General features: G+C 36.1%; 1 protein-coding gene across 26 annotated transcripts in view; it reads left to right on the top strand.

Moving 5' to 3' along the window:
• Positions 1–27,685, top strand: part of LOC123563976 (sorbin and SH3 domain-containing protein 1-like) — a 426,437-nt gene that overhangs the window by 350,954 nt on the left and 47,798 nt on the right. For 21 of the 26 annotated variants that reach the window (XM_053536619.1, XM_053536629.1, XM_053536606.1 and 18 more), the window contains 6 exons: positions 1,104–1,249; positions 12,237–12,545; positions 12,843–12,869; positions 16,809–16,912; positions 20,440–20,525; positions 21,002–21,025. In XM_053536619.1, the coding sequence (XP_053392594.1) occupies positions 1,104–1,249; positions 12,237–12,545; positions 12,843–12,869; positions 16,809–16,912; positions 20,440–20,525; positions 21,002–21,025 (696 nt within the window). Of the gene's footprint in view, positions 1–1,103; positions 1,250–4,289; positions 8,784–12,236; positions 12,546–12,842; positions 12,870–16,808; positions 16,913–20,439; positions 20,526–21,001; positions 21,026–27,685 lie in introns of those variants that run through there. The other 5 variants (XM_053536607.1, XM_053536608.1, XM_053536622.1 and 2 more) reach the window with 5 other exon arrangements.

Consider the following 27,685-nt stretch of genomic DNA (forward strand, 5'->3'; position numbering starts at 1 on the left):
AGGTTTTTCGAATACTAACCTATATTTTCGAGCGAAAACATAGGATAACGCCGTGAACCATAGTTCACGCTCGTTAATATAGGTTCACGATTGTAAACCCCAGTTCACGGTCGTAAACATAGGTTCACGCTCGTAAATGTAGGTTCACGAGCGTGAACCGGGGTTTACGAGCGTAAACATAGGATAACGATTGTAAACATAGGATAACGACCGAAACTCATAGTTCAATTGAGAAACCTAGTTTATCAAACGTAAACCATGGTTTACGGTCGATATATCAGGATTATAGAATCAACAATGAATTTCGGGCGTGAACATAGGTTTACGGCCATGAACCTATGTTTACGGACGTGAACCTATGTTTACGACCGTGAACCTATGTTTACGGACCTGAACCTATATTTTCGAGCGTGAACCTATGTTTACGATCGTGAACTTGGGTTTACGAGCGTGAACTTAGGTTTACGTTCGATAAAACAGGTTTTTCAAAAGTAAAACCAGGTTTTTCAAATACTAACCTATTTTTTCGAGCGAAAACATAGGATAACGTCATAAACCATAGTTCACGCTCATAAACGTAGGTTCACGTTGGTAAACCCAAGTTTACGGTCGTAAACATAGGATAACGACCGAAATTCATAAATCAATCGAGAAACCTAGTTTATCAAACGTAAACCTGGGTTCACGAGCGTAAACTATGGTTTACGCCCGGTATCTGATGTTTTCACTGGAAAATATAGATTAGTATTTGAAAAACCTAGTTTTACGTTCGAAAAACCTAGTTTATCGATCGTTAATCCTAGTTTTTCGAACGTGAACCGGGGTTCACGTAATTATTGGACAATTGGCTTGCCATAGGCGTCAGTTTTTCTACCAGGAGCACACCCTGAAATTAAGACAAGCTGGCTGAACCAATCTTTCATTGGCCCAGAACATTGTGTGTTGGCCGAGATGAAGCAAACTATCACAGACCTGATCTTCGTATGACTTGTGCAGTTAGTAAAATATTGCAGCAAGTATTATTTAGTTAATTAATAATAATTGATATTATTGTGTGGCTGACTTGCATTCTTAAAATGCATTTACATTTACGTCTTTTTCAGTACTGAAGGCAGACAGCGTTTTGTGTCAGAACCGAGTATTAATAATCATGACAACACTGATGAAATCGATGCCTACAAAAAAATACAAAAAGGTGGAGAAATCCCAATAAAAGGGTTACAGAAACCTGCACCCGAGAAAAGCCCAAGTAAGTTTCAACACAACAGTCTTTGTAAACCCCACCCACATTATCCTCAATTCTTCTTTCCTGTAGCTTATGTTCTTCCCTTTGGTTTTGACGTACCATATTCTTCCAACTGTGACACCCTATTGATTTCCTCTAACTTCTTTTTGATTTTGGTAAAAAAAATGATAGCTTTCTTGTAATACATATTATAGCGATTTTTTTATGCAGAGATATCACACATGGAACTAAATATTATAGTCTCAAATCAGGAGGGATATGGCACAGTTCAGTGTATGATGGGGATCACCTTTTCATGGAAGATCATTTTGTATGCCTGTTTTGAAAAAGAAGAAAGATGCATTATGTTATTGCATTATCTATTTTCAAATCGGGAAGGATTTCAATTTAATTTTTCAGACTTTATATATATATAAAGACAAAGTATGTCTTCAGGAAGATCCTTAGCAAGATTTGGGTCAGTTCATGTGCCACAGATTTTTTTTTTTTTTTTTTTGAGAATTACTTCCCTGAACTTTGGAACTGTCTTAAAAAAAAATTAAAACAAATTAGCACATACTAATCCATCTATTAGTTGTTTTTATTGTATAACACATTTTTATTCATCCATTTACCTGTTAGACTGTGCCCCAAATTGTCAGTATGTTTTTACTGGCATACATGAGTATTTTCTTAAATGAGGAACAAATTGAAAATAAATAGTAGGCCTGCATGTAGTTCTGAGTGTGTGCATGTAAGCTTGTTTTTTTTTTTAAAGAGCTTTACATATCTGTTTCAGAAATAAGTTGGCCAAACTTTCAGTTAAATATATCAATATAAGAATAAACCATGCATGTTTGTATGTATAAACTGCACCAGATGACTGAAACATATATAAATGTTACAGTAAGTCTTTTTTGTAGATGTGCAAAGTAAAGTTTAAACTTGGAAAGAAAAGCTTTATAAAAAAAAAAGAAATGGATGAACAAACTTAAAAGTGGCATCAGTTGTTAGAAAATGCTTCAGTGTTTTATGGTTATGTCTGTGGATGACGGTTGACTTAATTTAATGTAGAAACTTCTGAAATCCTTGTTTTCTCATTAAAATCAGTCGTATAAGTTTCATTTAGGTAGTTGTAATATTTTTATACCTGCATATCACTTGCACATCACAACAAGCTTCATAGTCATCCAATTTGTACAGGACATACCTAGATCCTCGCTTAATTCTTTCTCCCTCTTTATAAAGACATGGCCTGTTGAAGACAGCAATATGACCTTATATAAGATGATTTATATAAAGACATGACCTAATGTAACATGCTCTATTTGAAGACAGAAACATGACCCAATGTAACATGCACTATTTGAAGACAGAAACATGACCCAATGTAACATGCACTATATGAAGACAGAAACATGAACTGATGTAACATGCTGTATTTGAAGACAGAAACATGACCTGATGTAACATGCTCTATTTGAAAACAGAAACATGACCCAATGTAACATGCACTATTTGAAGACAAAACATGACCCAATGTAACATGCACTATTTGAAGACAGAAACATGACCTAATGTAACATGCACTATTTGAAGACAGAAACATGACCTGATGTAACATGCATTATTTGAAGACAGAAACATGACCTGATGTAACATGCTTTATTTGCAGACAGAAACATGACTTGATGTAACATGCTTTATTTGCAGACAGAAACATGACCTGATGTAACATACACTATTTGAAGACAGAAACATGACCTGATGTAACATACACTATTTGAAGACAGAAACATGACCCAGTGTAACATGCACTATTTGAAGACAGAAACATGACCTGATGTAACATGCTTTATTTGCAGACAGAAACATGACCTGATGTAACATACATTATTTGAAGACAGAAACATGACCTGATGTAACATGCTCTGTTTGAAGACAGAAACATGACCTAATGTAACATGCACTATTTGCAGACAGAAACATGACCTGATGTAACATGCTTTATTTGCAGACAGAAACATGACCTGATGTAACATGCACTATTTGAAGACAGAAACATGACCCAATGTAACATGCACTATTTGAAGACAGAAACATGACCTGATGTAACATGCACTATTTGAAGACAAAAACATGACCTGATGTAACATGCTTTTATTTGCAGACAGAAACATGACCTGATGTAACATACACTATTTGAAAACAGAAACATGACCTGATGTAACATGCTCTGTTTGAAGACAGAAACTGTGATGACCTGATGTAACATACACTATTTGAAGACAGAAACATGACCTGATGTAACATGCTCTATTTGAAGACAGAAACATGACCTGATGTAACATGCTCTATTAAGTGACAAAAACATGATCTGATGTAACATGCTCTATTAAGAGACAGAATCATGACCTGATGTAACATGCTCTATTTAGAGACAGAAACATGACCTGATGTAACATGCTCTATTCAAAGACAGAAACATGACCTGATGTAACATAGTCTATTTGAAGACAGAAACATGACCTGATGCAACATGCTCTATTTAGTGACAGAAACAACCTGATGTAACATGCTTTATTTGCAGACAAAAACATGACCTGATGTAACATGCACTATTTCAAGACAGAAACATGACCTGATGTAACATGCATGTTTTAAATGCAACAACATGACTGGATGTAACATGCACTATTTGAAAATGGCTACATGGCCAGATATCACATGGTACTATTTAAAGATGGCAATATGACCTGATGTAACATGGTTCTGTTTGAATGGGTGTTGAAGTAAAAGTTACTTGAGATAGTTTAGGGGCAGGGGGGGGGGGGGAGGGGGTTATAAAATATCCTATATTTGTTCTTATATTTTCAAGGAAAAGTTGATTTTAGGCCAGCAAATGTAACAATGAATTAAAGGTAAATTGCAAATCAATATATGAAAAATATTTTTTTCAATGTTTTCAAGATACATAATTAACAGTATTTCCTTTATTTTGCAGTCTGCATGGAAAAATGTAGGTTGTCTTTATTATTTTTATTTTCCTTATAAAGTGATTATAAAGAAGGTTGTGATTAGTCCACTGATGTTGGAAGGGAGTTAATTCAGACCTACTGTAAAATTCTGACATTTCAAACATTTTGACATTTTTAAACTTCAGTATGTAAACAAACTATACAAAATGCAGTAGATGCATGTGTTTACTGAGCAGGACATTTTCAAGTAGATAATCATTGCCATGTAGGGAGCTACCTTGAGGAGGAAAAGCAGATGTGACAGTTATCAGTATTATCGGTCAAAGTGAAGGTTTTAAGAAGTCAGATATATGCAATAAATTGAGAGAGCTCTGTTTTGTGCACTTCACTAATTACTGTATTCTGGTAATTGGACTTCTAGATAAGGCAGGAGACCATGTCAGACCTAGATAACAAGAGGTTTGTTTCCCAGGAGAATAGCATGAATGATGACAGTAGGCCAGGTTCCAAGACTTTGTCACATTCAATGGAATCTGGTTCCCAGGATAGTTCAAATGTTATACATGTTGATACAGATTCTCACAGTGTATCAAGTGCTGCCACTATACAGTTTGAATTCTTTGACAGAGAAGAACAAAAACGTAGAGAGGAATACAGGCATCGTGTGGAAAGGCACTACTGTCGCTTGATAGAAGAAGAGAGATTATCTCCTGAGTCTGCAAGTGTATTGAGTGATGCGTTTGCAGAAGCTGAAGTGCGTGCAAAGTACGGTACTATCAGATCAGAGGGCAAACCTGAGTACCACACAGGGATTGATAAAACTGTTTGGCGAGAGATAGATCATCAGAGGTCAAAGTCACTTGAACGTTTAAAATCACATCACAAGGGTATTATCAACAGTAATAATTATGATAACTACAGTAAAGATAATGTGAATTTATCATTTAATATGGAGCAGTCAAAGGACTCACTGGATTTAATTCAAATTAATGATGGCAGTTTAGATTCAAGTTTGCAGATAGATGTTTCTCAATTTGAAACTGATGTTGCAGTAGGAATGGGAATTTACCCTGAAGAAAGTATGGAAAAAGATTTATTTAGGAATTCTGTAGAAATAAGTGCAAGTAGTGGGAACTATAATGAAGATGATGATAGTGAGACGTTGAACCTCGAGTCTGAGGAGGAAAGGACAGAGAGTGATGATTCCGAGGATGAGTTTAATTTCAGTAGAGATGGGAGGAGAGAATGGATAAATAGGCGGGGTGATTTAGCAGTTGAGAAAAGCATGGAGGCGTGGCTTGGGTCCCCTCGAGTTGGCCGTTGTAAGGATGATGATGGGGAAGGAAGACAGTATTATAAGAAGCAGCTGGATAATTATAAACATAAAATTGCAGCAAAAGAAAGAGAAAGACTGACAGAGTTATTAAAGCAGAGCTCATCTGTGCCAAGTGCTTCTCCTACACCCATGGATTATGATGCTGATGAAGAATTCAGTGCAAAGGAGACTCCAATGTCCAGCTCTCACTCCCTGGACCAGTGGTCAGACTGTCATGTTAATGATACTAAAAGTGAAAATACTTTTCCTGTAAGTGACAGTAGCAAGTTATGTTATGATTTTTTGCCTAAGCCTATATCTAGCAAAAGTTCAGTTAGTAGTGAGAAAAATAGAGTGGATCATTCCACATACCAGTCTTACACGGCAGGTTTGTTACATTCTAGTGGGAAGTCAGAAAAATTTCTCAAGTTACAGAAACATTTTGCAGTATTAGAAAGAATAAGTGATATTGAAGAAAAATCCAGGCAATTTAGTGCACCATTTGCTGCCACAGAAGCTGACCATAGTAAGTTATATACAAAATATGATGTTCAAAGTATGGAAGAATTGCAGTGGTTATATCAAGAACTCAGTGAGGCCAGGAAAAATGAGGAATTCTTTTATGATCTTCAGAAACTTGAAGTATATCAGTGGAAACCTTCAAGAGATCATGGATTAAAAAAGAAAGGCAAATCTTTAAACGATTTGAAGAAATTTTATGAACATTTGGATGAAGAGGAAAGAGTCAGGGGAAATAATCTGTTGCAAAACACATTCTTCAGTAATGCAGTAAAAGCTGAAAAACAAAAGAAAAATGGAAGGGCAAGAAAACAAAGAACCTCAGATATTTCCAAATCAGAAAAGGTGTTGGAAAGAGCTGCAAGTAGTCCAAAGATGCCACCAAGGCCGTTATATGGAACACACATTCCAGAGAAACTTAATGACTATGAGATTCTTGTAGAAACAAAGAAACAGAAAAATAAGGAGGAGTGTCATAATTTTGTTGAAAATCTACATGTAAGATCACTATCAGCTCCATACACAAAGCACTTGCAAAATGTGTCTGCTGCAGAAGAGAAGGGTCAAGGACATAAACGATCAGATTCCTTCAGAGGTGCTCTGTTTGCAAAGCATCCTGTCCCAGACAAAAAGTCAAAACCAACAGTAGCAGAAGTGACTCCTGTTCCAAGACAAGTTAGCCAGAAACCTTTAATATACCCTAAAATCATGTCCGGACCACATGACTTTGCAAGTCGTGTTACTACAACAGAGGCAGTTGCACGCCCAATGCAGTCAAATTTACATATCTACAACTCTCTTGAAAACCCCCAATATAAAGCCACTGTAAATTTAGATGAACCAGTGCGTAAACTGTCAAGGGGACGTTCAAATGACAACTTCATTGTCCAGAAAGCTGCAGATGGCAATTACACTGTGTTAGCAGCAGACAGGAATATCAACAGACTGACATTAGAAAGAGATCGAAGTCCAAGACTTGCAACTGTAGAAAATCCTTATCCAGCAATTTTAGATGGGAATCAAGAAGATTGGAAATCAGAAACACAACTCTGTGAAAGTTTAGAGGCTTCACCCAACACAGTGCAGCAGAATTTTACCATGGAACCTAAAGAAACTTGGTCATTAACTGAAACAAAAGTTACTGCATCTGAAGTCCAGTCTGTAAATGCCCATCCTTTTACACATGTTGCAGTTGATTCGTCACAAAGAACCAGTGTCAGAGATGTAGTTGCAAAGATTGAAAATAAAACTGAAAGTGAAATCTCACAGTTAGAACTTCATAGAACTAGGGAGTTCCCTATACACAAGGCAAACATGTTACCAAAGAGTAGAACAATTCCAGACCTATTAGAGAATCAGCCAAACTCTGCTTCAAGTTTATCAGACTGTTACAGACAAAAAAGCAGCAGTGACCAGTGTTTGATAAAGACAACAGATGAAGAAGCAGGACATGTGATAACTGAAATGTCTATTGCTCCTCTATCAACTAGTCAGGGACCCCCTAGGACACTGGTTTCAACAATATTGCATCATTCCATGCCAACATTTAAGATTACAAACCTTAGGCCATTGGCCCGAAATAATGAATTTTGCACAAGTAAGTTTTTCCCTAAGAGTGCTTCTTCATCAGAAGTTGTAAGTTTTGACCGAAATGAAACAGATAGAACCATGGAACCTGTGTTGCATATGCCTGTTGTTAGTCAAATATTTCGATTCCCTGTCAAAGGAAATTTTTGTGATACTAAAGACGATAGAAGAAATAGTGTTAGCAGTAACGACACTTTTATTGTCAATGAAAGTGATGATGAAAATGAGCACCAGTATAAACTTTCTTACAGTATGGAAATGAAGGATACATTTGATCAATGTAGGTCTAAATCTGAGCCTGATCTTATAGAGCAGGATGATCCAGTACGACCACGCTCGGCAAAGTCTCACAACCAACTCAATGTTGACTTTGAATCTGGACATCAGTGTGTTCTTCAGACTGTGAGCAGCAATATTGGAGACATCAAGAATAAATATAGTGACAGTACAAATAGATTTGGAAAGAAAATTCATCATTCTTGTGAAAGTTCAGGTGAAAGTGTTTGTACAGGAACCGCTGGCAATGGCAGTAATGAATCAGTCAGTTTCATTAGAAGAGCAAGTTTTGATGCATATGTGCCTCCTGCTGAAATAGTAAGGGATATGATGAAGTCAGAAGACCTCTATAAAAGATCTCATCCTAATGAAAGAGCAAGAACACCTTCACTTGTGGGTAAAATGACAATTGATTATCTGCAAGAAATTGGAAATGAGTGGGCAGTAAGTAAGAGCTCAAGGGAGGGGTCAAAGTGGAACAAGGATCCTGTTGACTTCACTAATAAAAGCGTAACATTACCAACTGTTGAACCATTTGTAGGTTCAGAAAATACAACAACACCAAATAAGTGGGTACCTGTCCTAGAAAGTAGACAGAGTATCACTGGGAGTGATCAAAATATTGTTGATTCTGATAAGTCACAGCTTCAAAATCTCACTGCAGTAAATGCTGAAAATGTAAGAACATCAAATGAGCAGCTAGGAAGTAAGCCTGAAACCTTCATGTCAGAGAAATATCTGACAATACCAAGGAGACCAAAACACAAGTTGAGTGCAGCTGAAGGATTTGGATACAGCACAATTCCCAGAATGAGACCTGACAGACAGACAAACAAAGCAAGGGATGAACAAAAACATCCTGACAGGCTAGAATCTGATTTAGGTAAACTTTCTATTGGGCACAGTAAAGTTTTGTCAGTTGTATTATCCTGCATACTATATACAGCTTGAGGTATCATGTAGGACTGCAATAAAATGGCACATATTCACTGTGGTAGTAATAGCATAGTACTTGTGAGTTTTTGCTTCCTATATGTTTTCAAAAAAGCTGAAGGCACACTGTTTCAAGTTGTTGTTTATGGAAGAGAGTATCGAGAAAGGAAGGAAATTAAATTAAGCATAGAAAATACAAATTGCAATCCATTGTTTTTGCGAATATGGAAATAATACTGCCTAGTCAATAGAATGTTTGGTATGGGACCTTATTAGTTTTATGCTTTGTATATCGGGGTTTGAGTGACTTGCAGTTTTCTGCTACCTAAAGCACTTATATACCACTGATGGTTAGTCTGCAGGCCCTTGTACCACTGTATTAATTTTGTGCCATTTTAATGTTGTCTTGTTGTAGAAAATAATCCTAATTGTCTACCCTGGTGCAGTTTATACCCCTCACTCTTGCATGTATTCATGTTTTATTGTCATAAGTGCCTTAAAACATAATATAATTTCAAACACTATCAATAAGGAAAACACTGCAACTCCGCTTAATCTTCCTACAACTTTTCATCAAGTTTCATTTTGCACATTTTCATGCATTTTTTTCTCTTCGTTTGCTTAAAGAATTTTTTTTCTCTATATAAGATTTTCCTGAGGAAATGAAACTTAAATCATGATTAATGATATAAGATAAATTCACTTGGGAAACTGAAAATCTTTTTGACTGGGAAATAAATCAGAAATATTAGAATTGGCTTTAAAAAAAGTTGTGTTTCTGGTGGCCAGAGCTTTCCTAAATTCTAACTGCCGATAGTAATTTTTAAGCTCACCTGAACACAAAGTGCTCACGGTGAGGTATTATGATCACACTGTGTCCATCGTGTGTGCATCCGTCCGTCCATCCGTCAAGTCATCCGTCATCAACAATTGTGTTTAAACAACATCTCTTCCAAAACCAATGAATGGATTTTGATGAAACTTGGCATTGATTTTTCTTGGGTGGACCTCTACCAAAGTTGTTCAAACGGTTCCACTTGATTGCACATAGGGGCCGCCAGAGCTAAAGATAGAAAAATCTTCAAACGACATCTCCTCCTAAACCATAATCGGATTTTGAAATAATTTCACACCAATGGTCCTTCTGTCATCCTCTGTTCAATTTATACTGATTCGTCAAAAAATATGGCCGCCAGGGGGCATGGTCACTTTTCCCTATATGTATTTGATTTGTCAAAAAAACTTGGCTGCCAGAGGGCATGATCAGGTTTCCCTATATGTATATAGTGGAAACTTTAAAAATCTTCTTGTGTGAAACTGCTTGCCTGATTTTGAAATAATTTTACACAAATGGTCCTTGTGTGACCCTCTACCAAGATTGTTCAAATTATTTCGATTTGTCTAAAAACATGGCTGTCACGTTTCCTATATGTATATAGTAGAAACTTAGAAAATCTGTTAGCACAATTTTAAAATAATTTCACACAAATGGTCCTTGTGTGTCCTTCTACAAATATTGTTAAATATTTCTGATTCGCCAAAATAAAATGGCCGCTGTTTCTGATTCGCCAAAATAAAATGGCTGCCAGAGGGCGTGGTCACTTTTCATCAATAGTTTCTTTAAACAACATCTCCTCCAAAACCACTGAATGGATTTTGATGAAACTTTACACAAGTGATCTCTGGGTAGCCCTCTTTCAAAGTTATTCCAATTGTTCTGGTTCATTGAACATATGGGTCTTTTTTGATAGAAATAGGTTTTCAGCTATCACACTAAAGAGCTTTGATATTTGGCATGTGATATAAGGGTTTGACTCTACCATAATTGACCAAATTATTTACTAAGGTCAAAAATGGCCATGCTCCTGTGTGTGACTTGACATGTACTTACTATAGGCTTACAATAAGAAACTTCGAAAATCTTCTTCTCTGAATCAATAATAGCTAGAGCCTTGATATTTGGTGTATGATATCAGAGTTGTACTGTCTACAGTAATTGTTCAAATTATTGCCCTAGGTTCAAAAATGTGTGTGACATGTATATAATATAGGCTAACATATATATATATATACATATATACATAAACAAATATAACATAGAAGAAACCTAACTCTGTACTTGTACCATTACGTTGAAGTCTTGTACACAGGTGAGCGCTTTAGGATCAGTGACCCTCTTGTTTTTGAAGCTTTAGCAAAGAAATTTGTACAAGCAAGCAACTAAACACAGGTGAGCGATATAGGGCCATCATGGCCCTCTTGTTTATACTATTGCATCAGCATATTCCAAAAATGTATTGTCAAGCTTTGACTTGATGTATTTAGCCATAAGATCTTGCTGTAATTTGATTGTGGGTAACCCTTAAATAAAAATGTTAAATTTAATCATGGTTGTACTTAGTACGTTTTTAGCCATATGAGTGTAGTAGGTCCAGATAAGTCAGGTTAGATTATGAACTAAGTTAGGCCATTAGGTGCAGATCAGTCAGGTTGGATTATGAACTAACCAAGCTAGGCCTGTAGGTGCAGATCAGTCAGATTGGATCAAGGGCATCGTTTTTTTCCCCAGTAAATCACATTAGGCATAAATCTGTGGAACTGCTTCAAAGAAACATGGTGGGTGGCTTCCCTTGCTTACTTACTGCCAAATACTTCATTTCATAGCCTCTGTTCTATACTTAGGATTGGTGTAGGTGCTACAAAGAGAAAAATACTGTTAACAAAGAAAAAAATACCACTATTTTATTAATATAGAGCAAAGAACTTTTGACCTACTGGTCTGACCTGGTTCATAAACAAAACTGAATTATCTGCACCTACTGGTTTGACCTAATTCGTAATCCAACCTGACTGATCTGCACCTCATGACAGAGTAAAAATGCAACCATAGTAAATATGACTCCAGAGTAAATATGGCTCTGTCATGGTTGTGGCAAACATTTTACTCTCACCATTCATATGGTGTATAAATGACACAGTTTACAGCCTAGCATAAATGAGCCTTTTTTTACACCTTTCTGAGCTTAGGTGAGCGATTTAGGGCCATTATTGCATGATCATCTTGTTTTATTTTTGTTAGAAAAATGTGTTCTTGGAAGTATTTTTGTGTTCAGATACATTTTTCTGTGCATGCCTGTATTACAATATTGTTAAAGTTGTGGAATGTGCCAAAAATATTACACATCCTCAGTGCTGATATTTTACAGATTTTTCCAAACTTGAGATAAATTGCAGGAAGTTTTTATGATTTAGAATGTCATTATATCTTGAAATTGCATATAACATACTTTGGCAGAATAATTAAAAAAGGAAAATAACTGAGTTTAGCAGGATGTGTTATGTGTATGATTATTGTTTCCCTGATGCTTTGTATTTCCTATTTTTTATTGTTTGCATGTTGTAGACAATATCCAGAGCCAGAAGAATTCCTCAAATGAACCAATCAAAACGTCTGAGACAAATCATCAGAAAATCACAAAATCCCACACTAACCATCTGCAATCCCAGCAAATTGCAAAGCACGACACAAATGATAAATCAGTATACAGGAAAAATGGTCCCCTATTATCTGGCTATGTGCCCAGTCCCCCTGTTCGAAACCCATTACGGATTTCTATTCCAAGTTCAAAACCTTCCCGTCCTCGCAGGAGCACTCAATCAGCAGCAGAGCAGCTGGGGGTTAAAAGTCCGCCACCGGTGCGCGTCAATGGAGGTATTAACTCATCGTTTGATTTTGCTTTACATATTAAGTTTGACATTGCTGCTTTAAAAAGTTGGTTTAGGGTGTGTGTTTTTGCTATAGCATTCATTTTCTATCATTTCTACAAAGTATTGGTAAAATAATATGTTGACATCATAATTTTAAGTTAGTTATTTGGTCAGTGTTTTGACTTGTTTTGATTCATTTTAGTTGTTTTCTATTAACTAAAAGGAATAATGGAAACTAATTATCATTTAATATTGATATTTTTATAATACATTGTGTGCATGATGTATTTCAATTAAACAGTTGATGAGGAAATAAATGATGGCAGTGGTGAGTATACAGTCAGCAACTGTGCAAATAATCATTTAATAACACTCCCACTAATATAGGACAGGTACTCCAGAGCTAACTGTTACATTAATACAGACTAACCTTTCATTCTTGCTTATGTAAAAGTATGTAGGTGTTGAATGAGATAAAATCTGGACATGCAAATTAAAATGTCTAAAATAAAGTATTTGTTAGCTACAGGCTAAGCTATTGCACTCACCCATCCAGCAGCATCTGTGTCCTGATTTGGATAAGTTGGAACGGATTGAAACTTCACACACTTGTTCACTGTGATAATCTGACATGCAGTGTACAGGTTCCATAACTCTGTTTTGCTTTTTCACAAAGTTATACCCCTTTTCCAACTTTGCAATATTTTTCATGTAACTAATCGCATTCAGCATCATAAGAGTGAAAAGTTCTATGACTCATTTATACATGTTTATTTCCGTGTTTTCATAATTTTAAAAGTTTAGTAACAAGTATTTTGAATAGTCAAGTGTTGCTGTCGTCTGACAGCTCTTGACAGATTCTTAAAGGTGTACTGATAGTGTTTAAATGTAATTGTGCTCTCCTTTATTTCAGGGAGAAATGGTCACCAATACATGTAATAGGTTCCAAATAATTCTTTGAGAACTTTTAAGACTTACCAACTTACCAACATGTCCCATTTTACTCCCCAACTAGTTGAAAAACAGTTTCAAGGGCTATATAACTGCAGCTCATCTCAGTGTCACAAGTAAGACCTATACTAACTTAAAGGTCAAGGTCACACTGAGTGGTCAAAGACTTTGGTTATTTTTTCTTGTCCTGTAAATAACTTTCTTGTACATGGATGGATATTTAAGTAACTTGGCACAAACTTTCACCATAACAAGACATAGTAAGATGTGCAACAACCAAGACCCCTGCCATAAAGGTCAAGGTCACACTGAGAGATCAGAGATTTTTATTTCTTCCCAAAAAGATTTAATGTTTTGAAATAACCTCTCTTTAATTTCACAGTTCATCTTTTGTTTTACTAGGTAAATTGGTTATTAGATTGGTGGATGGACCAAGTAAAACTCATCATGTTTATATGTAATTGTGCTGTCCTTTATTTCAGGGAGAAATGGTCACATGTAATAGGAAAATAACTTAATAACTTTAGATATTAAACTCAAGCTTATGACATAAGGGGTCATTTGGCCCAAGGTCAGCATTACTAAATCAAAGGCCACTGTTATTAGGAATAGAAAAGAAACAGTGTCCTCTCAATAACTTTAATTTTGGTTGAGTTATTCAAATAAAATTTGGTCTGTAGGTAGCTTATAGTAAGACCAAGGATGGCATCATGTTGGGCCAGTCAGATTAAGATCAAGGCCACTGTTACTTAACATATCTTTTAAAAAAAACTGTTCATTTCATAATGTTAGTTTGGACTGATATTGGATTATGGCAGCTTATAGAAAGTTGGATTGCATATGGGGCCTGTAGGGTCAAAGTCAGCATTTAAAAACTTTGCTGTATTCTTATAAAAATCCACTGTGGTATAGTTATTTAAGATGCATTGGTCTGAGGCATTGGTTTTTGGTACTTTTTTTTTTCTAGCTTGACTATATGTAGTATGGAGAGCTGTCCTACTCGACCCGGCGTCAGCGTTTTTCCGCGTCCATACCTTGGTTAAAGTATTGAAACACTTTCTCTTTATCTCTGTAATTACTTGATGGATTTGATTCAAACTTAAAATAGGTATTCCTCAGCATCACCCACATCAAATGGCACCAGAGCCATAACTCTCGCACAAATATTTCATGAATTATCCCCCCTTTTACTTTGAATTTCAGGTTAAAGTGTTGATGTACTTTCACTCTATCTGAGTTATTACTAAATGGATTTGATTCAAATTTAATACAGTTGTCCACATCATCACCCACGTCATATGACACAAGGTCCATAACTCTAGCAGCTATTTTTCATGAATTATGTCCCCTTTTACTTAGAATTTAAGGTTAATTTTTATGCATTTTCTATATCTCTGTTATTACAGAGAGGATTTGATTCAAACTAAAATTAAATGTTCCACATCATCACTCACATCATATGGAATAAGGGCCGTAACTCTTGCACCAATATTTCATGAATTACCACCCCTGTTTTAGTTAGAATTTCAGGTTAAAGATTTGGTGCACTTGCATTCTGTCTCAGTTATTACTAAATGAATTTGATTCAAACTTAAAACAGTTGTTCCACCTTATCACCCACATCATATGACACAAGGTCGATAACTCTGGCACCAAGTTTTCATAAATTATGCCCCCCTTTTACTTAGAATTTAAGTTTAATTTTGATGCATTTTCACTATATCTCCGTTACTACAGAGAGGATTTGATTCAAACTTAAAATAAATGTTCCACATCATCACTCACATCATATGACACAAGCGCCATAATTCTTGCACCAATATTTCATGAATATCCCCCCTTTTTACTTAGAATTTGAGGTTAAAGTTTTGGTGCACTTGCACTCTATCTCAGTTATTACTAAATGGATTTGATTCAAACTTAAAATAGTTGTTCCACCTTGTCATCCACATCATACGACACATTAGGTCCATAACTCTGGCATCTAAATAGTTGAGCGTGCTGTCTCCTGTGACAGCACTTTTAAAATTGATATTTTTTGGTAAAATTTTGTAAATAAGACAAGAACCTTAACTCTGTTTTGCATGTTGCCAAATATTTTGACCTTTTTCAGACTAGCATTGGCATTCAAAGGTGGTGTACCTAATTTTTTGTAGTAAGAAAAGCACTCTATTGACAAATGTAATGTACTAGTGATGTCTGTTGGTAATGAAACTCTTTCGAGATGGGTCATGAGCCTTCTTTTTACATGAAAGCTATGTATATGCAAAAAAGGGTACAAGATAGCACATGTTCCTGATTGGTAAAATCCAGTGTACAATATGCATGTAATTTAAATTAATTCTTCTAACCTACATGTATTCAGTCGCAAGAAACTTTGGCATTATCACTGTATTATACATTCAGAGTACTGACATTTTTTATTTTTGCATGATTTTTCTGAGACTGAAGATCAAGGTGAACTTCTGCAATTATGTGGCAATGGTCAAAATTTTATTTAAACAACCACTTTTCCTAAACCACTTCATGGGATTCAAAGCATCCTCCAGTAATATGGAGTATTGAAATATCATACAAGTTATTATGCTGGCTGATAAGGTTTCTGCTTTTGAAACAGTATTTTAAATGCTTTCAATTTCGAGGTTTTAAGGTCAAGGTCAGAATGACCTAGAGATACTGGAGAATTATTGCCTGTTATGAAGAAAATGACGCACTGAATAGGTGTATGATATATAAAAGTGTAGGCATATAATGCAAACTTGTCATATCCTCTTTCGTTGAAGAATCTTTAAAAAAAACCAGTAGGACCACCATTGTCTTCTCCTTGTTTCACATTCATTAAAGTGAAGTTAAATTTGATAGAAAGTTACAAAACCTTGTGTCTGACTGTATTTTTATGTATGCAGTAAATTTTCCTGCTGACTAGTTTCTCTTAGTTACCTTTCCAGCTCTGTATATTCATCAAACACATTCCTTGTCTTTCCAGCACTTGTTTCAGGCCCTTATTCCTGTACACATGTTGCATGTGATATATGTGTAATTCAACGTTCTTTAAATGAAAGTTTTACTTAAAATTTTCTTGAGTTTGTTAGATGTGTTTTAAAAGTCCTTTATTTCATTATTGGTAAATGTTAGTGAGTATAGTTAAATATTCCGATCTTTTACTGTCTATGCTGTGATGCAGCTAGTAATGACTGTTTCACTTCAGAATATGTTCTCGCGTTTTAATGGAATACTGCTGAATAAATTAAGTATATGTTAAGAAAAAGATGCATATTTACTGTTGATGTTAGTTCAGTTTTGTTTATATTTTCAGCCTTCAGACATCTGACAACAGATGAGTTACGAAGTCAGCATAGACCGAGCGACAAAGATCAGCGACGAAAGGAAGAAGAGGAAGCATACAGAAAAAGAAGACTTGTAAGTTCAATATTATTGATTTTGCCTAGAAATAATAATGTGAAGCTATGAATACTTAATGCAGTTTTGTAATGAATGGATATAGAATGTACAAGTTTGTATTTTACTGCTGGCTATCATAGTTTTCTGTTGGAAGTAGGTGATAACTGTACACATTTTATTAGCTCACATGAACTAGTGGTTCAGGGAGAGGTATATGTGGAAGGTCTAGTGTCTAGCATGCATTATACACCAACAACAATTTAAACATCTTCTCAGGTCAGAATTACTCCTACCATATTTTCCTCAAATATTGGGACACCCTTTAAAATTGAATTTGCAAAAGTAATTATTTTGAGCACGACTATACGAAGTATGGAGAGCTGTCCTACTCGACCCAGCGTCTGCACTTTGGTTAAAGTTTTGATGCACTTTCTCTTTATCTCTGTGATTATGTCTCCCACCACACAGTGGTGTGGGAGACATATTGATTTACTCTTGTCTGTGTATATATGTGTGTGTGTGTCTGTCTGTCTGTCACAAATCTTGTCCACACTCTAATAGTCAAACATTTCTTATCCGATCTTCACCAGACTTGAACAAAATGTGTTTGACAATAAGTCCTCGGCCAAGTTCGATAACTAGCCCAATAGGCCTAAGCATTTCCGACCTATGGCCCTTGAATTACCAAAAATCGGCCTTTTTACTCTTGTCCACGCTTTAAGTCAACATTTCTCATCCGATCTTCATCAAACTTGAACAAAATGTGTTTGCCAATAAGTCTTCGGCCAAGTTCGATAACTAGCCAAATCGGCCCAGGCACTTCGGAATTATGGCCCTTGAATTACCCAAAATGGCCTTTTTACTCTTCAAAGGTATATTTGTAGTGAGTAAATAGTATATAAAGACTGACTTACTATTTAGATGATAAGGCAGTTGTGGGAGACATGCGCTTTTCTCAAAAGCAGCTCTAGTTACTTGATGGATTTGTTTCAAACTTAAAATAGTTATTTCTCATCATCACCCACATCATATGGCATAAGGGCCATAACTCTCACAACAATATTTCATGAATTATCCCCCGCCCTTTTACTTAGAATTTCAAGTTAAAGTTTTGATGCACTTTCACTCTATCTCAGTTATTACTAAATGGATTTGATTCAAACTTAAAATAGTTGTTCCACTTTATCCTCCACATCATATAACACAAGGTTCATAACTCTGGCACCAAATTTTCATGAATTATGCCCCCCCCCCACTCTTTTAACTTAGAATTTAAGGTTTATTTTGATGCATTTTCACTTAAATCTCTGTTTTTATAGAGAGCATTTGATTCCAACTTAAATTAATTGTTCCACATCATCACCCACATCATATGACACAAGGTCCATAACTCTAGCAGCTATTTTTCATGAACTATGTCCCCTTTTACTTAGAATTTAAGGTTAATTTTGATGCATTTTCACTATATCTCTGTTATTACAGAGAGGATTTGATTCAAACTAAAATTAAATGTTCAGCATCAACACTCAGATCATATGACACAAGGACCATAACTCTGGCACCAGAATTTCATGATTATCTCCCCTTTCTACTTAAAATTTCAGGTTAAAGTTATGGTTCACTTTCACTCAATCTTAGTTATAACTAAATGGATTTGATTCAAATATAAAGTAGTTGTTCCACATCATCACCCACATCGTATGACACAAAGTGCACCAGTATTTCATAAATTATGCCCCTTTTGCTTAGAATTATACTTATTTAATTGTTTTGATACACTTTATCTCTCTTATTACTTAATACTTTTCACACAGACTCGAGCAATTGCCCAATATCTTCATCCACATTGGAGTCATTAAACATTCTAGTGACAGCTCCAGCTTCCTCAGAATGTGCCCAGTTTCACTATCCAGCATCGAAATAGTCGAACATGCTGTCTCCTGTGACAGCCCTTGTTCTTGTACCTAACATTTGAGACAGAAAATTTCTTCGACATTTTTTCTGTGGCTGTAATTTGGGACAGTATGTGGAGCAATTATCTTACCAATGAAAAGGTGAAAAAAGGAGGTGGGTGAGGGAAGAGAATGTATTTATATTTTTATATTCCTGTTAAAATGGACTTAAACTTGGGGGAAAATAGGGTTATTTTGTAGCATCCCGACATGGACTTCTTCCAGTTTTGTTCAAATGGTTCCACTTGACTGCATTTAGGGCCGCCTGTGCTAAAAATAGAAAACAAGCATTTCAACAACTTTTAAACTACTTCTTCTCATCTTCACTAGAAATGATCTGCAGCATCCTTTGAAGGCCCTTTCTCAAGTTTTTATCCTCTGCCAAAGGTAGTTTTGGTGTTGTTTTTCACACTTTGCTTTTTTCTGTTTGTCCTGTTGGGACCATATCTAAGACATGTTTTGTTCGGGAACACAAGTGTTATGGCCCTTAATTTTGTACTTGTATAGTGTGTAGTACATCCTTATGGTATTGTGCATCAGCAAGATATTTACCTATCATCTCATTATATCCCCTGATGTTACAAAAATGAAAGGAAGGGAATGTATATGTGAGGAATTGCTTTGGTTATATAACCACTGAAATATTAAACCATAGTGCAAAAGTCAGGTAAAATAAATGGACAATTGTTTTCTTAAAATTTTGGTCATAGACTGACTTGTGACAAAAGTCACTACACTCACTAGAATTAAACGTCTTGTCACAAGTCTGTCTATGCCCAAAAAATATTAAGAAAACAATTGTCCATTTATTTTACCTGACTTTTGCACTATTGTTAATATAACCAAAGCAATTCCTCACCTATATATGTTGCTGTCTCACCTGGGAATTTCAGCCTTCAAATGATTTTCTAGATTTCTGCACTGGCACAATATCTGTTTTCAAACTTGAACATGTTGTATTAATAGTTGTTTTCATTTTACACAAGTTACATTCATGGCAATGATATAACCTGAGAACAAACTCCAGTTCCACACAATGACTTTAACAGCAATTCTAATATGCTTGTCTCTGTTAAAACACTCTTACGCTAAAATGACATCACATTAACGTGCGATGATGTCAAAGTTTTTGTTGCGAGCAAGAAAGAGTGCTTCTACATCTTATCTGCTGGTTTAGAATGAGGGCATATTAGAATCGAAATAATTTAAAGCAAAATGGTGTTTTAACACTATTTATACACTCGGGCGGTAATACATCGCCCTCGTGAAATTATTATGCCCGACGTATAACCGCCCATCATGCATAAGTAGTGTTGAAACACTCTTTTGCTATAAATTATTTCTTAAATGATGTTTCTATGGAATGTGCCAAAGTGGTTATTATGCATATATACAAAAGGATTTAGGGTGATTCTTAGTAATCCACATAGTTCCATTTTTTGCTTAATAATAATAGCTTCAAGGAAGATTTATTGTGAGCAAACTTGATATACAGGTAGCTTGCAAGCATTATGGGTTGCTTGGTCAATATCTAGATTACTGCTGGTATAATTAGAAAAAAATGCTTTCACTTCTTATTGACCTTATTTCCAGGAACAAATTTATGAGGAGGAAAGGCGAAAAAAGCTGGTACAACAGCAAGCAGATATTGAGTCTCGTAAACACTCGGACTTCCTCTTGTAAGTATAGTTAACATTCTAAATGTTTTGTTATATATTGTAACTATATTTTTATATATCTTGTTCATATGCAACCAAGCTTTGATAAAGAGATATTCTATCATTGTGTAAAATGCCATTTTTGTCAACATCCCAGCAGATTTAAAACTGTTTGAGATAGTAGCTTCAAAGATTGGTTGTTTTAAAATGTTTTATATTACTAAAGCTACTGCTTCTACCAAAAAGAGTATAAATTTGCAAAACGTATTAGTTGTTTTGATTGACCTTTTAGCATAAGCAAGCAAAGCCTTACTACAGCTGAGTCACCATTAATGTAAATAGATAATAATTCTCTGATGTGCACATTTTAAACAATATCTAAATTATTTTGAAATTTGCTTCACCTAAACTTTTTTTGAGAATATAGAATTTTTAAATGTTATATCCTTCATATTTTGGTTGGATGTTTGTTGTAAAAACCCCACCTCTTTTCCCAGCCAACCCACCAATCAACAACAAGTGTGAGTAAACATAGATCGAGATAGATTGCCTGTGCTTGTTCACTAACAACCTACAAATATACCATATTGTAGAAATTATGCACTACTTTCTATACCCCCCTTCAAAGAAGGAGGGGTATATTGTTTTGCAGATGTCGGTTGGTAGGTAGGTATGTTGGTTAGTCAGTCAGTCCGTAGACCAATCGGTTTCCGGATGATAACTCAAGAATGCTTGGGCCTAGGATCATGGAAGTTGATATGGAGGTTGGTCATGACCAGCAGATGACTCCTATTGATTTTGAGGTCGGTAGGTCAAAGTCACAGTGACCCGAAAGAGTTAAACGGTTTCCAGATGATAACTCAAGAATGCTTGGGCCTAGTGCCATGAAAGTTGACAGGGAGACTAGTCATGACAAGTAGATGACCCCTATTGATTTTTAGGTCTGTAGGTCAAAGGTCAAGGTCACATTGACCCAGAACAGTTAAATGGTTTCCCGATGATTACTCAAGAGCGCTTGGGCCTAGGGTCTGGAAATTTTATAGAGAGGTTCGTCATGAACAGCAGATGAAGTAGGTCAAAGGTCAAGATCACATTGACCCAGAACAGTTAAACAGTTTCTGGATGATTACTCAAGAATGCTTGAGCATAGGATTTGGGAATATGGTAGGAAAGTTGGTCATGAACAGCAGATGACCCCTATTGATTTTGAGTTCAGTTGGTCAAAGGTCAAGGTCAGAGTGACCAAGAACAGTTGAACATTTTCAGTACGATAACTTGAGAATGCTTGGACCTAGGATCATGAAACTTAATCATGACCAGCAATGACCCCTATTGATTTTTAGGTCAGTAGGTCAAAGGTAAAGGTCACAGTGACCCGGAACAGTTAAACAGTTTCTGGACGATAACTTGAGAATGCTTGGGCCTAGGATCACGAAACTTAAAAGGGAGGTTGATCTTGACCAGCATCTGACCCCTATTTTGAGGTCAGCAGGTCAAAGATCAAGGTCACATTGACCCAGAACAGCAGAACTTGTTTTTGCCAAATAACTAGAGAATGATTTGGTCTAAGATCAGATTTGATATGGAGGTCACTTATGACTGGTAAATGACCCATAATTATTGATTTGAGGTCAGTACATCAAATGTCCAGTGCCCAGTGACCAATAATTTCTGTTCCTTGTGCAGTTACTGAATGCATCAAGGGGGGTATTCTGCATTCTACGAGCTCTTGTTTTAGTTATGTCTTCTGGTGAGAAATATTATTGTTTTGGCACCATTATCTGTCTGAACTAACAAAATAATACTTTAGTAGGTATCTGTAAATACTTTTCTTTCAGTAGGTTTGTGTGGGTGGGTTTATAAAAACCTGTCTGTCCAAAACCATGTCCGCTTCATAAGTTTTTGTCCCCATGAAAACTATAGACCATAAAACTTTTAAGGAGAGCTTACTTATGTACCTTATTCTCAGCATTCATACAGATTTTTGTGCTCCCTAAAAATTTTGGGGTAGTAGGGCACTTAGAGTTGCCCTTTTCCGTCGGAATTTGTGTCATGCATATCTCAAAAAGTCTGCTACTTTACAGCTTAATGTACAAAATCTGCTACTATTGCTTCCTTACAGCATAATGTATAATTGGGAAAGTACGCTGCAAATGCTTCAGCTGCTTTTGCGTCATTCCTTGTGATGATGCATGCTTATTCACGGTACTAGTTTCAAATAAAACAAAAAAAATGACTTAGTTTCTTGTGTATTCCATCACTGCTGCCAAATACCCTCCCCCCCACCCCCAACACCAACTCACCACCACTTTCCCCCAGTGGAGCATGTAACTCAGATTATTTAAATTGTGTGGTTGGGTGAGTGGAGCATGTAAGCCAGATTATTTAAATTGTGTGGTTGGGTGAGTGGAGCATGTAAGCCAGATTATTTAAATTGTGTGGTTAGGTGAGTGGATCATGTAAGCCAATTCATTCAGTATGGTCAGTGGAGCATATACACAAGGTTATTCAATATGTATGGTAGGTTGAGTGGAACATGTGAGATGGGTTATTAGTCCCCTACTGGTTGAAAACCAGTTTTGGGGACTATAGGAATGCTCTTTTCCGTCATTCCGTCATTCCGTCTTTCCGTCATTCCGTCATTCCGTCCGTCCGCAATTTCGTGTCCGGTCCATAACTCTGTCATCCATGAAGGGATTTTAATATTACTTGGCACAAATGTTCCCCATGATGAGACGACGTGTCATGCGCAAAACCCAGACCCCTAGCTCAAAGGTCAAGGTCACAATAGGAGGTCAAAGGTCAACAGGGCTTTTTTCCTGTCCGGTCCACAACTCTCCCATCCTTGAAGGGATTTTAGTATTACTTGGCACAAATGTTCCCCATGATGAGATGATGTGTCGTGCGCAAATCCCGGACCCCTAGCTCAAAGGTCAAGGTCACAATTGGAGGTCAAAGGTCAACAGGGCTTTTTTCCTGTCCGGTCCATAACTCTCCCGTCCATGAAGAGATTTTAGTATTACTTGGCACAAATGTTCCCCATGAGGAGACGATGTGTCATGCGCAAAACCTGGACCCCTAGCTTAAAGGTCAAGGTCACAATTGGAGGTCAAAGGTCAACAAGGCTTTTTTCCTGTCCGGTCCATAACTCTCCCATCTATGAAGGGATTTTAATATTACTTGGCACAAATGTACCTCATAATAAGACGATGTGTCATGCACAACTTTCAGACCCCTAGCTCAAAGGTCAAGGTCACACTTAGCAGTCAAATGTTAACATAGCATGAACAGGGTCTGTTTCGTGTCCGGTCCATAACTCTGACATTCATTAAGGGATTTTAATATTACTTAGCACAAGTGTTCCCCATGATGAGACGACGTGTCATGCGCAAATCCCGGACCCCTAGCTCAAAGGTCAAGGTCACAATTGGGGGTCAAAGGTCAACAGAGTTTTTTTCCTGTCCCGTCCATAACTCTGCCATCCATGAAGGGATTTTAATATTACTTGGCACAAATGTTTCCCATGATGAGACGACGTGTCATGCGCAACACCCAGTACCCTAGCTTAAAGGTCAAGGTCACACTTTGAGATCAAAGGTCAAGAGGATTTTTTTCCTGTCCGGTCTATAACTTTGTCATGCAAAGCAGGATTTAGATATCAGTTGGCACAAATATTCCCCTGGATGAGACAACATGTCATGCGCAAGAACCAGGTCCCTAGGTCTAAGGTCAAGGTCATATTTAGAGGTCAAAGGTCAAATTCAAGAATGACTTTGTACGGAACATTTCTTCTTCATGCATGGAGGGATTTTGATGTAACTTGGACCAAATGTTCACCACCATGAGGCACCCTTGTTTTTAGAATTACGTCCCTTTGTTGTTACTATAAATAGATTTTATTGTAACTTTTTTATTACTGGCGGTAGAGAAAAATCGAGACCACTTTTCTGTGGTACAGCATGCATGTTACATCCAATTTTTAGGTGTATTTTGACCTATCTCTACCTGGTAAAGAGTTTCTTGTGGACTTATATTATTATTATTTTTTTTTTTAAAGATTAATTTCCCTTTGTTGTTACTATAAATAACTTACATGATAACATTTTTATAATCAGCCAAAAAAATTTAATATGAAAACAACTGTGGGTTTTTATATATGCACATTTTAATCCAAGTGTGTTGTTATAATGTTATAACATATTGTATATGTAGTACAATATTGTTTATACATCTTTGACAGATATCAGTTCATTATGTTATACTGCAGTAGAAAAAATTAGGTGCCTTCCAGTAGGGGACTTTGTATTGCATGGCAATACTTCATTCACTTGTTCAGTATGTATTGTAGGGGTGGGGGAGCAGGTAAGCAAGGTTATTTAATATGTAAAGTAGGTAGAGTGGAGTATGTAAGCAAGATTATTCAATAATGTATAGTTGGTAGAGTGGAGTATGTAAGCAATTTCATCCATTATGTATTTTAGGAGTGAGTATAGCATGTAAGCAAGGTAATTCAATATGTATATTAGGCAGAGTGGAGTATGTAAGCTAGGTTATTCAATATGTATAGTAGGTAGAGTGAAGTATATAAGTGAGGTTATCCAATATGTATATTAGGTTGAATGAAGTATGTAAGTAAGGTTATTTAATATGTATTGTAGGTAGTAGGTATAGTGGAGTATATAAGTGTACATATCCAATATGTATAGTAGGTAGAGTGGAGTATGTAAGTGAGGTTATCCAATATGTATATTAGGTTGAGTGGAGTATGTAAGGGAGGTTATTTAGTATGTATAGTAGGTAGTAGGTAGAGTGGAGTATATAAGTGTACTTATCCAGTATGTATAGTAGGTAGATTGGAGTATATAAGTGAGGTTATTCATTATGTATATTAGGTATAGTGGAGTATATAAGGGAGGTTATTCAATATGTATATTAGGTACAATGGAGTATATAAGGGAGGTTATCCAATATGTATATTAGGTATAGTAGAGTATATAAGGGAGGTTATCCAATACGTATATTAGGTATAATGGAGTATATAAGGGAGGTTATCCAATATGTATATTAGGTTAGTGGAGTATATAAGGGAGGTTATCCAATATGTATATTAGGTATAGTGGAGTATATAAGGGAGGTTATCCAATATGTATATTAGGTATAGTGGAGTATAAAAGGGAGGTTATCCAATATGTATAGTAGGTATAGTGGAGTATATAAGGGAGGTTATTCAATATGTATATTAGGTAAAGCGGAGTATAGAAAGGAGGTTATCCAATATGTATATTAGGTATAGCGGAGTATATAAGGGATGTTATCCAATATGTATATTAGGTATAGCGGAGTATATAAGGGAGGTTATTCAATATGTATATTAGGTATAGTGGAGTATATAAGGGAGGTTAACCAATATGTATATTAGGTATAGTGGAGTATATAAGGGAGGTTATTCAATATGTATATTAGGTATAGTGGAGTATATAAGGGAGGTTATCCAATATGTATAGTAGGTATAGTGGAGTATATAAGGGAGGTTATTCAATATGTATATTAGGTATAGTGGAGTATATAAGGGAGGTTATTCAATATGTATATTAGGTTAGTGGAGTATATAAGGGAGGTTATCCAATATGTATAGTAGGTATAGTGGAGTATATAAGGGAGCTTATCCAATATGTATATTAGGTATAGTGGAGTATATAAGGAAGGTTATCCAATATGTATATTAGGTTGAGTAGAGTATATAAGGAAGGTTATCCAATATGTATAGTATGTAGTGTGTAGTATGTAAGGGTGGTTATTCAGTATGTATAGTAGGTTGTGTGGAGTATGTGAGGATATCCAATATGTATAGTAGGTAGAGTGGAGTGTGTAAGTGAGGATATCAAATATGTATATTAGGTAGAGTAGAGTATATAAGGGAGGTTATCCAATATGTATAATAGGTTGAGTGGAGTATGAAAGGGTGGTTATTCAATATGTATAGAAGGGGCGAGTGGAGCATTTGAGCAAGATTATTCAATATGTATAGTTGGAAGAGTAGTGTATGTAAGCAAGATTATTCAGTATGTATAGTTGGAAGAGTGGAGTATGTAAGCAAGATTATTCGGTATGTATAGTTGGTAGAGTGGAGTATGTACGGAAGATTATTCAGTATGAATAGTTAGTAGAGTGGAGTATGTAAGGAAGATTATTCAGTATGTATAGTTGGTAGAGTGGAGTATGTAAGTAAGATTATTCAGTATATATAGTTGGTAGAGTGGAGTATGTAAGGAAGATTATTCAGTATGAATAGTTGATAAAGTGGAGTATGTAAGCAAGGTTATTCAATATGTATTGTTGGTGGAGTGGAGTATGTAAGCAAAGTTATTCAGTATGTATAGTTGGTGGAGTGGAGTATGTAAGCAAGGTTATTCAGTATGTATAGTTGGTGGAGTGGAGTACGTAAGCAAGGTTATTCAATATGTATTGTTGGTGGAGTGGAGTACGTAAGCAAGGTTATTTTATATGTATAGTTGGTGGAGTGGAGTATGTAAGCAAGGTTATTTAATATGTATTGTTGGTAGAGTGGAGTATGTAAGCAAGGTTATTCAGTATGTATAGTTGGTAGAGTGAAGTATGTAAGCAAGGTTATTAAACCCCCACTAAATGAAGTTTGGGGGGTATATAGGAGTGAGCTTGTCAGACTGGCGGTCTGTTGGTTTTCATGGTTTCCAGACAATAACTCATGAAAGGCTTGATAGATTTAAATAATTTTTAGTACACGGGTGTAACATCAGAAAATACAGGTCAAGTTCGACTTTGAGGTCAGTAGGTCAAAGGTCAAGGTCACAGTGACCCTGGATAACTTGATAACGCTTGGGCCTATGATCATAAATTTTGGTACACTGATGAAACATCATGAAATACAGGTCAGGTTCGACTTTGAGGTCAGTAGCTCAAAGGTCAAGGTCACAAGGACTCTGAACAGTTAAACAGTTTCTGGATGATAACTTGAGAATGCTTGGGCCTAGGATCATAAAAATTGATAGGCAGGTTGGTCATGACCAACAGATGACCCCTATTGATTTTGAGGTCAGTAGGTCATAGGTCAAGGTCACAGTGACCCGGAATTTTTTAAGAGTTTTCGGACAATTAACTTCAGAATGCTTGGGCCCAAGATCACGAAACTTAATAGGGAGGTT

The sequence above is a fragment of the Mercenaria mercenaria genome, chromosome 2 (genome assembly GCF_021730395.1).
Source record: "Mercenaria mercenaria strain notata chromosome 2, MADL_Memer_1, whole genome shotgun sequence".
In the NCBI taxonomy this organism is placed as follows: Eukaryota; Metazoa; Mollusca; class Bivalvia; order Venerida; family Veneridae; genus Mercenaria; species Mercenaria mercenaria.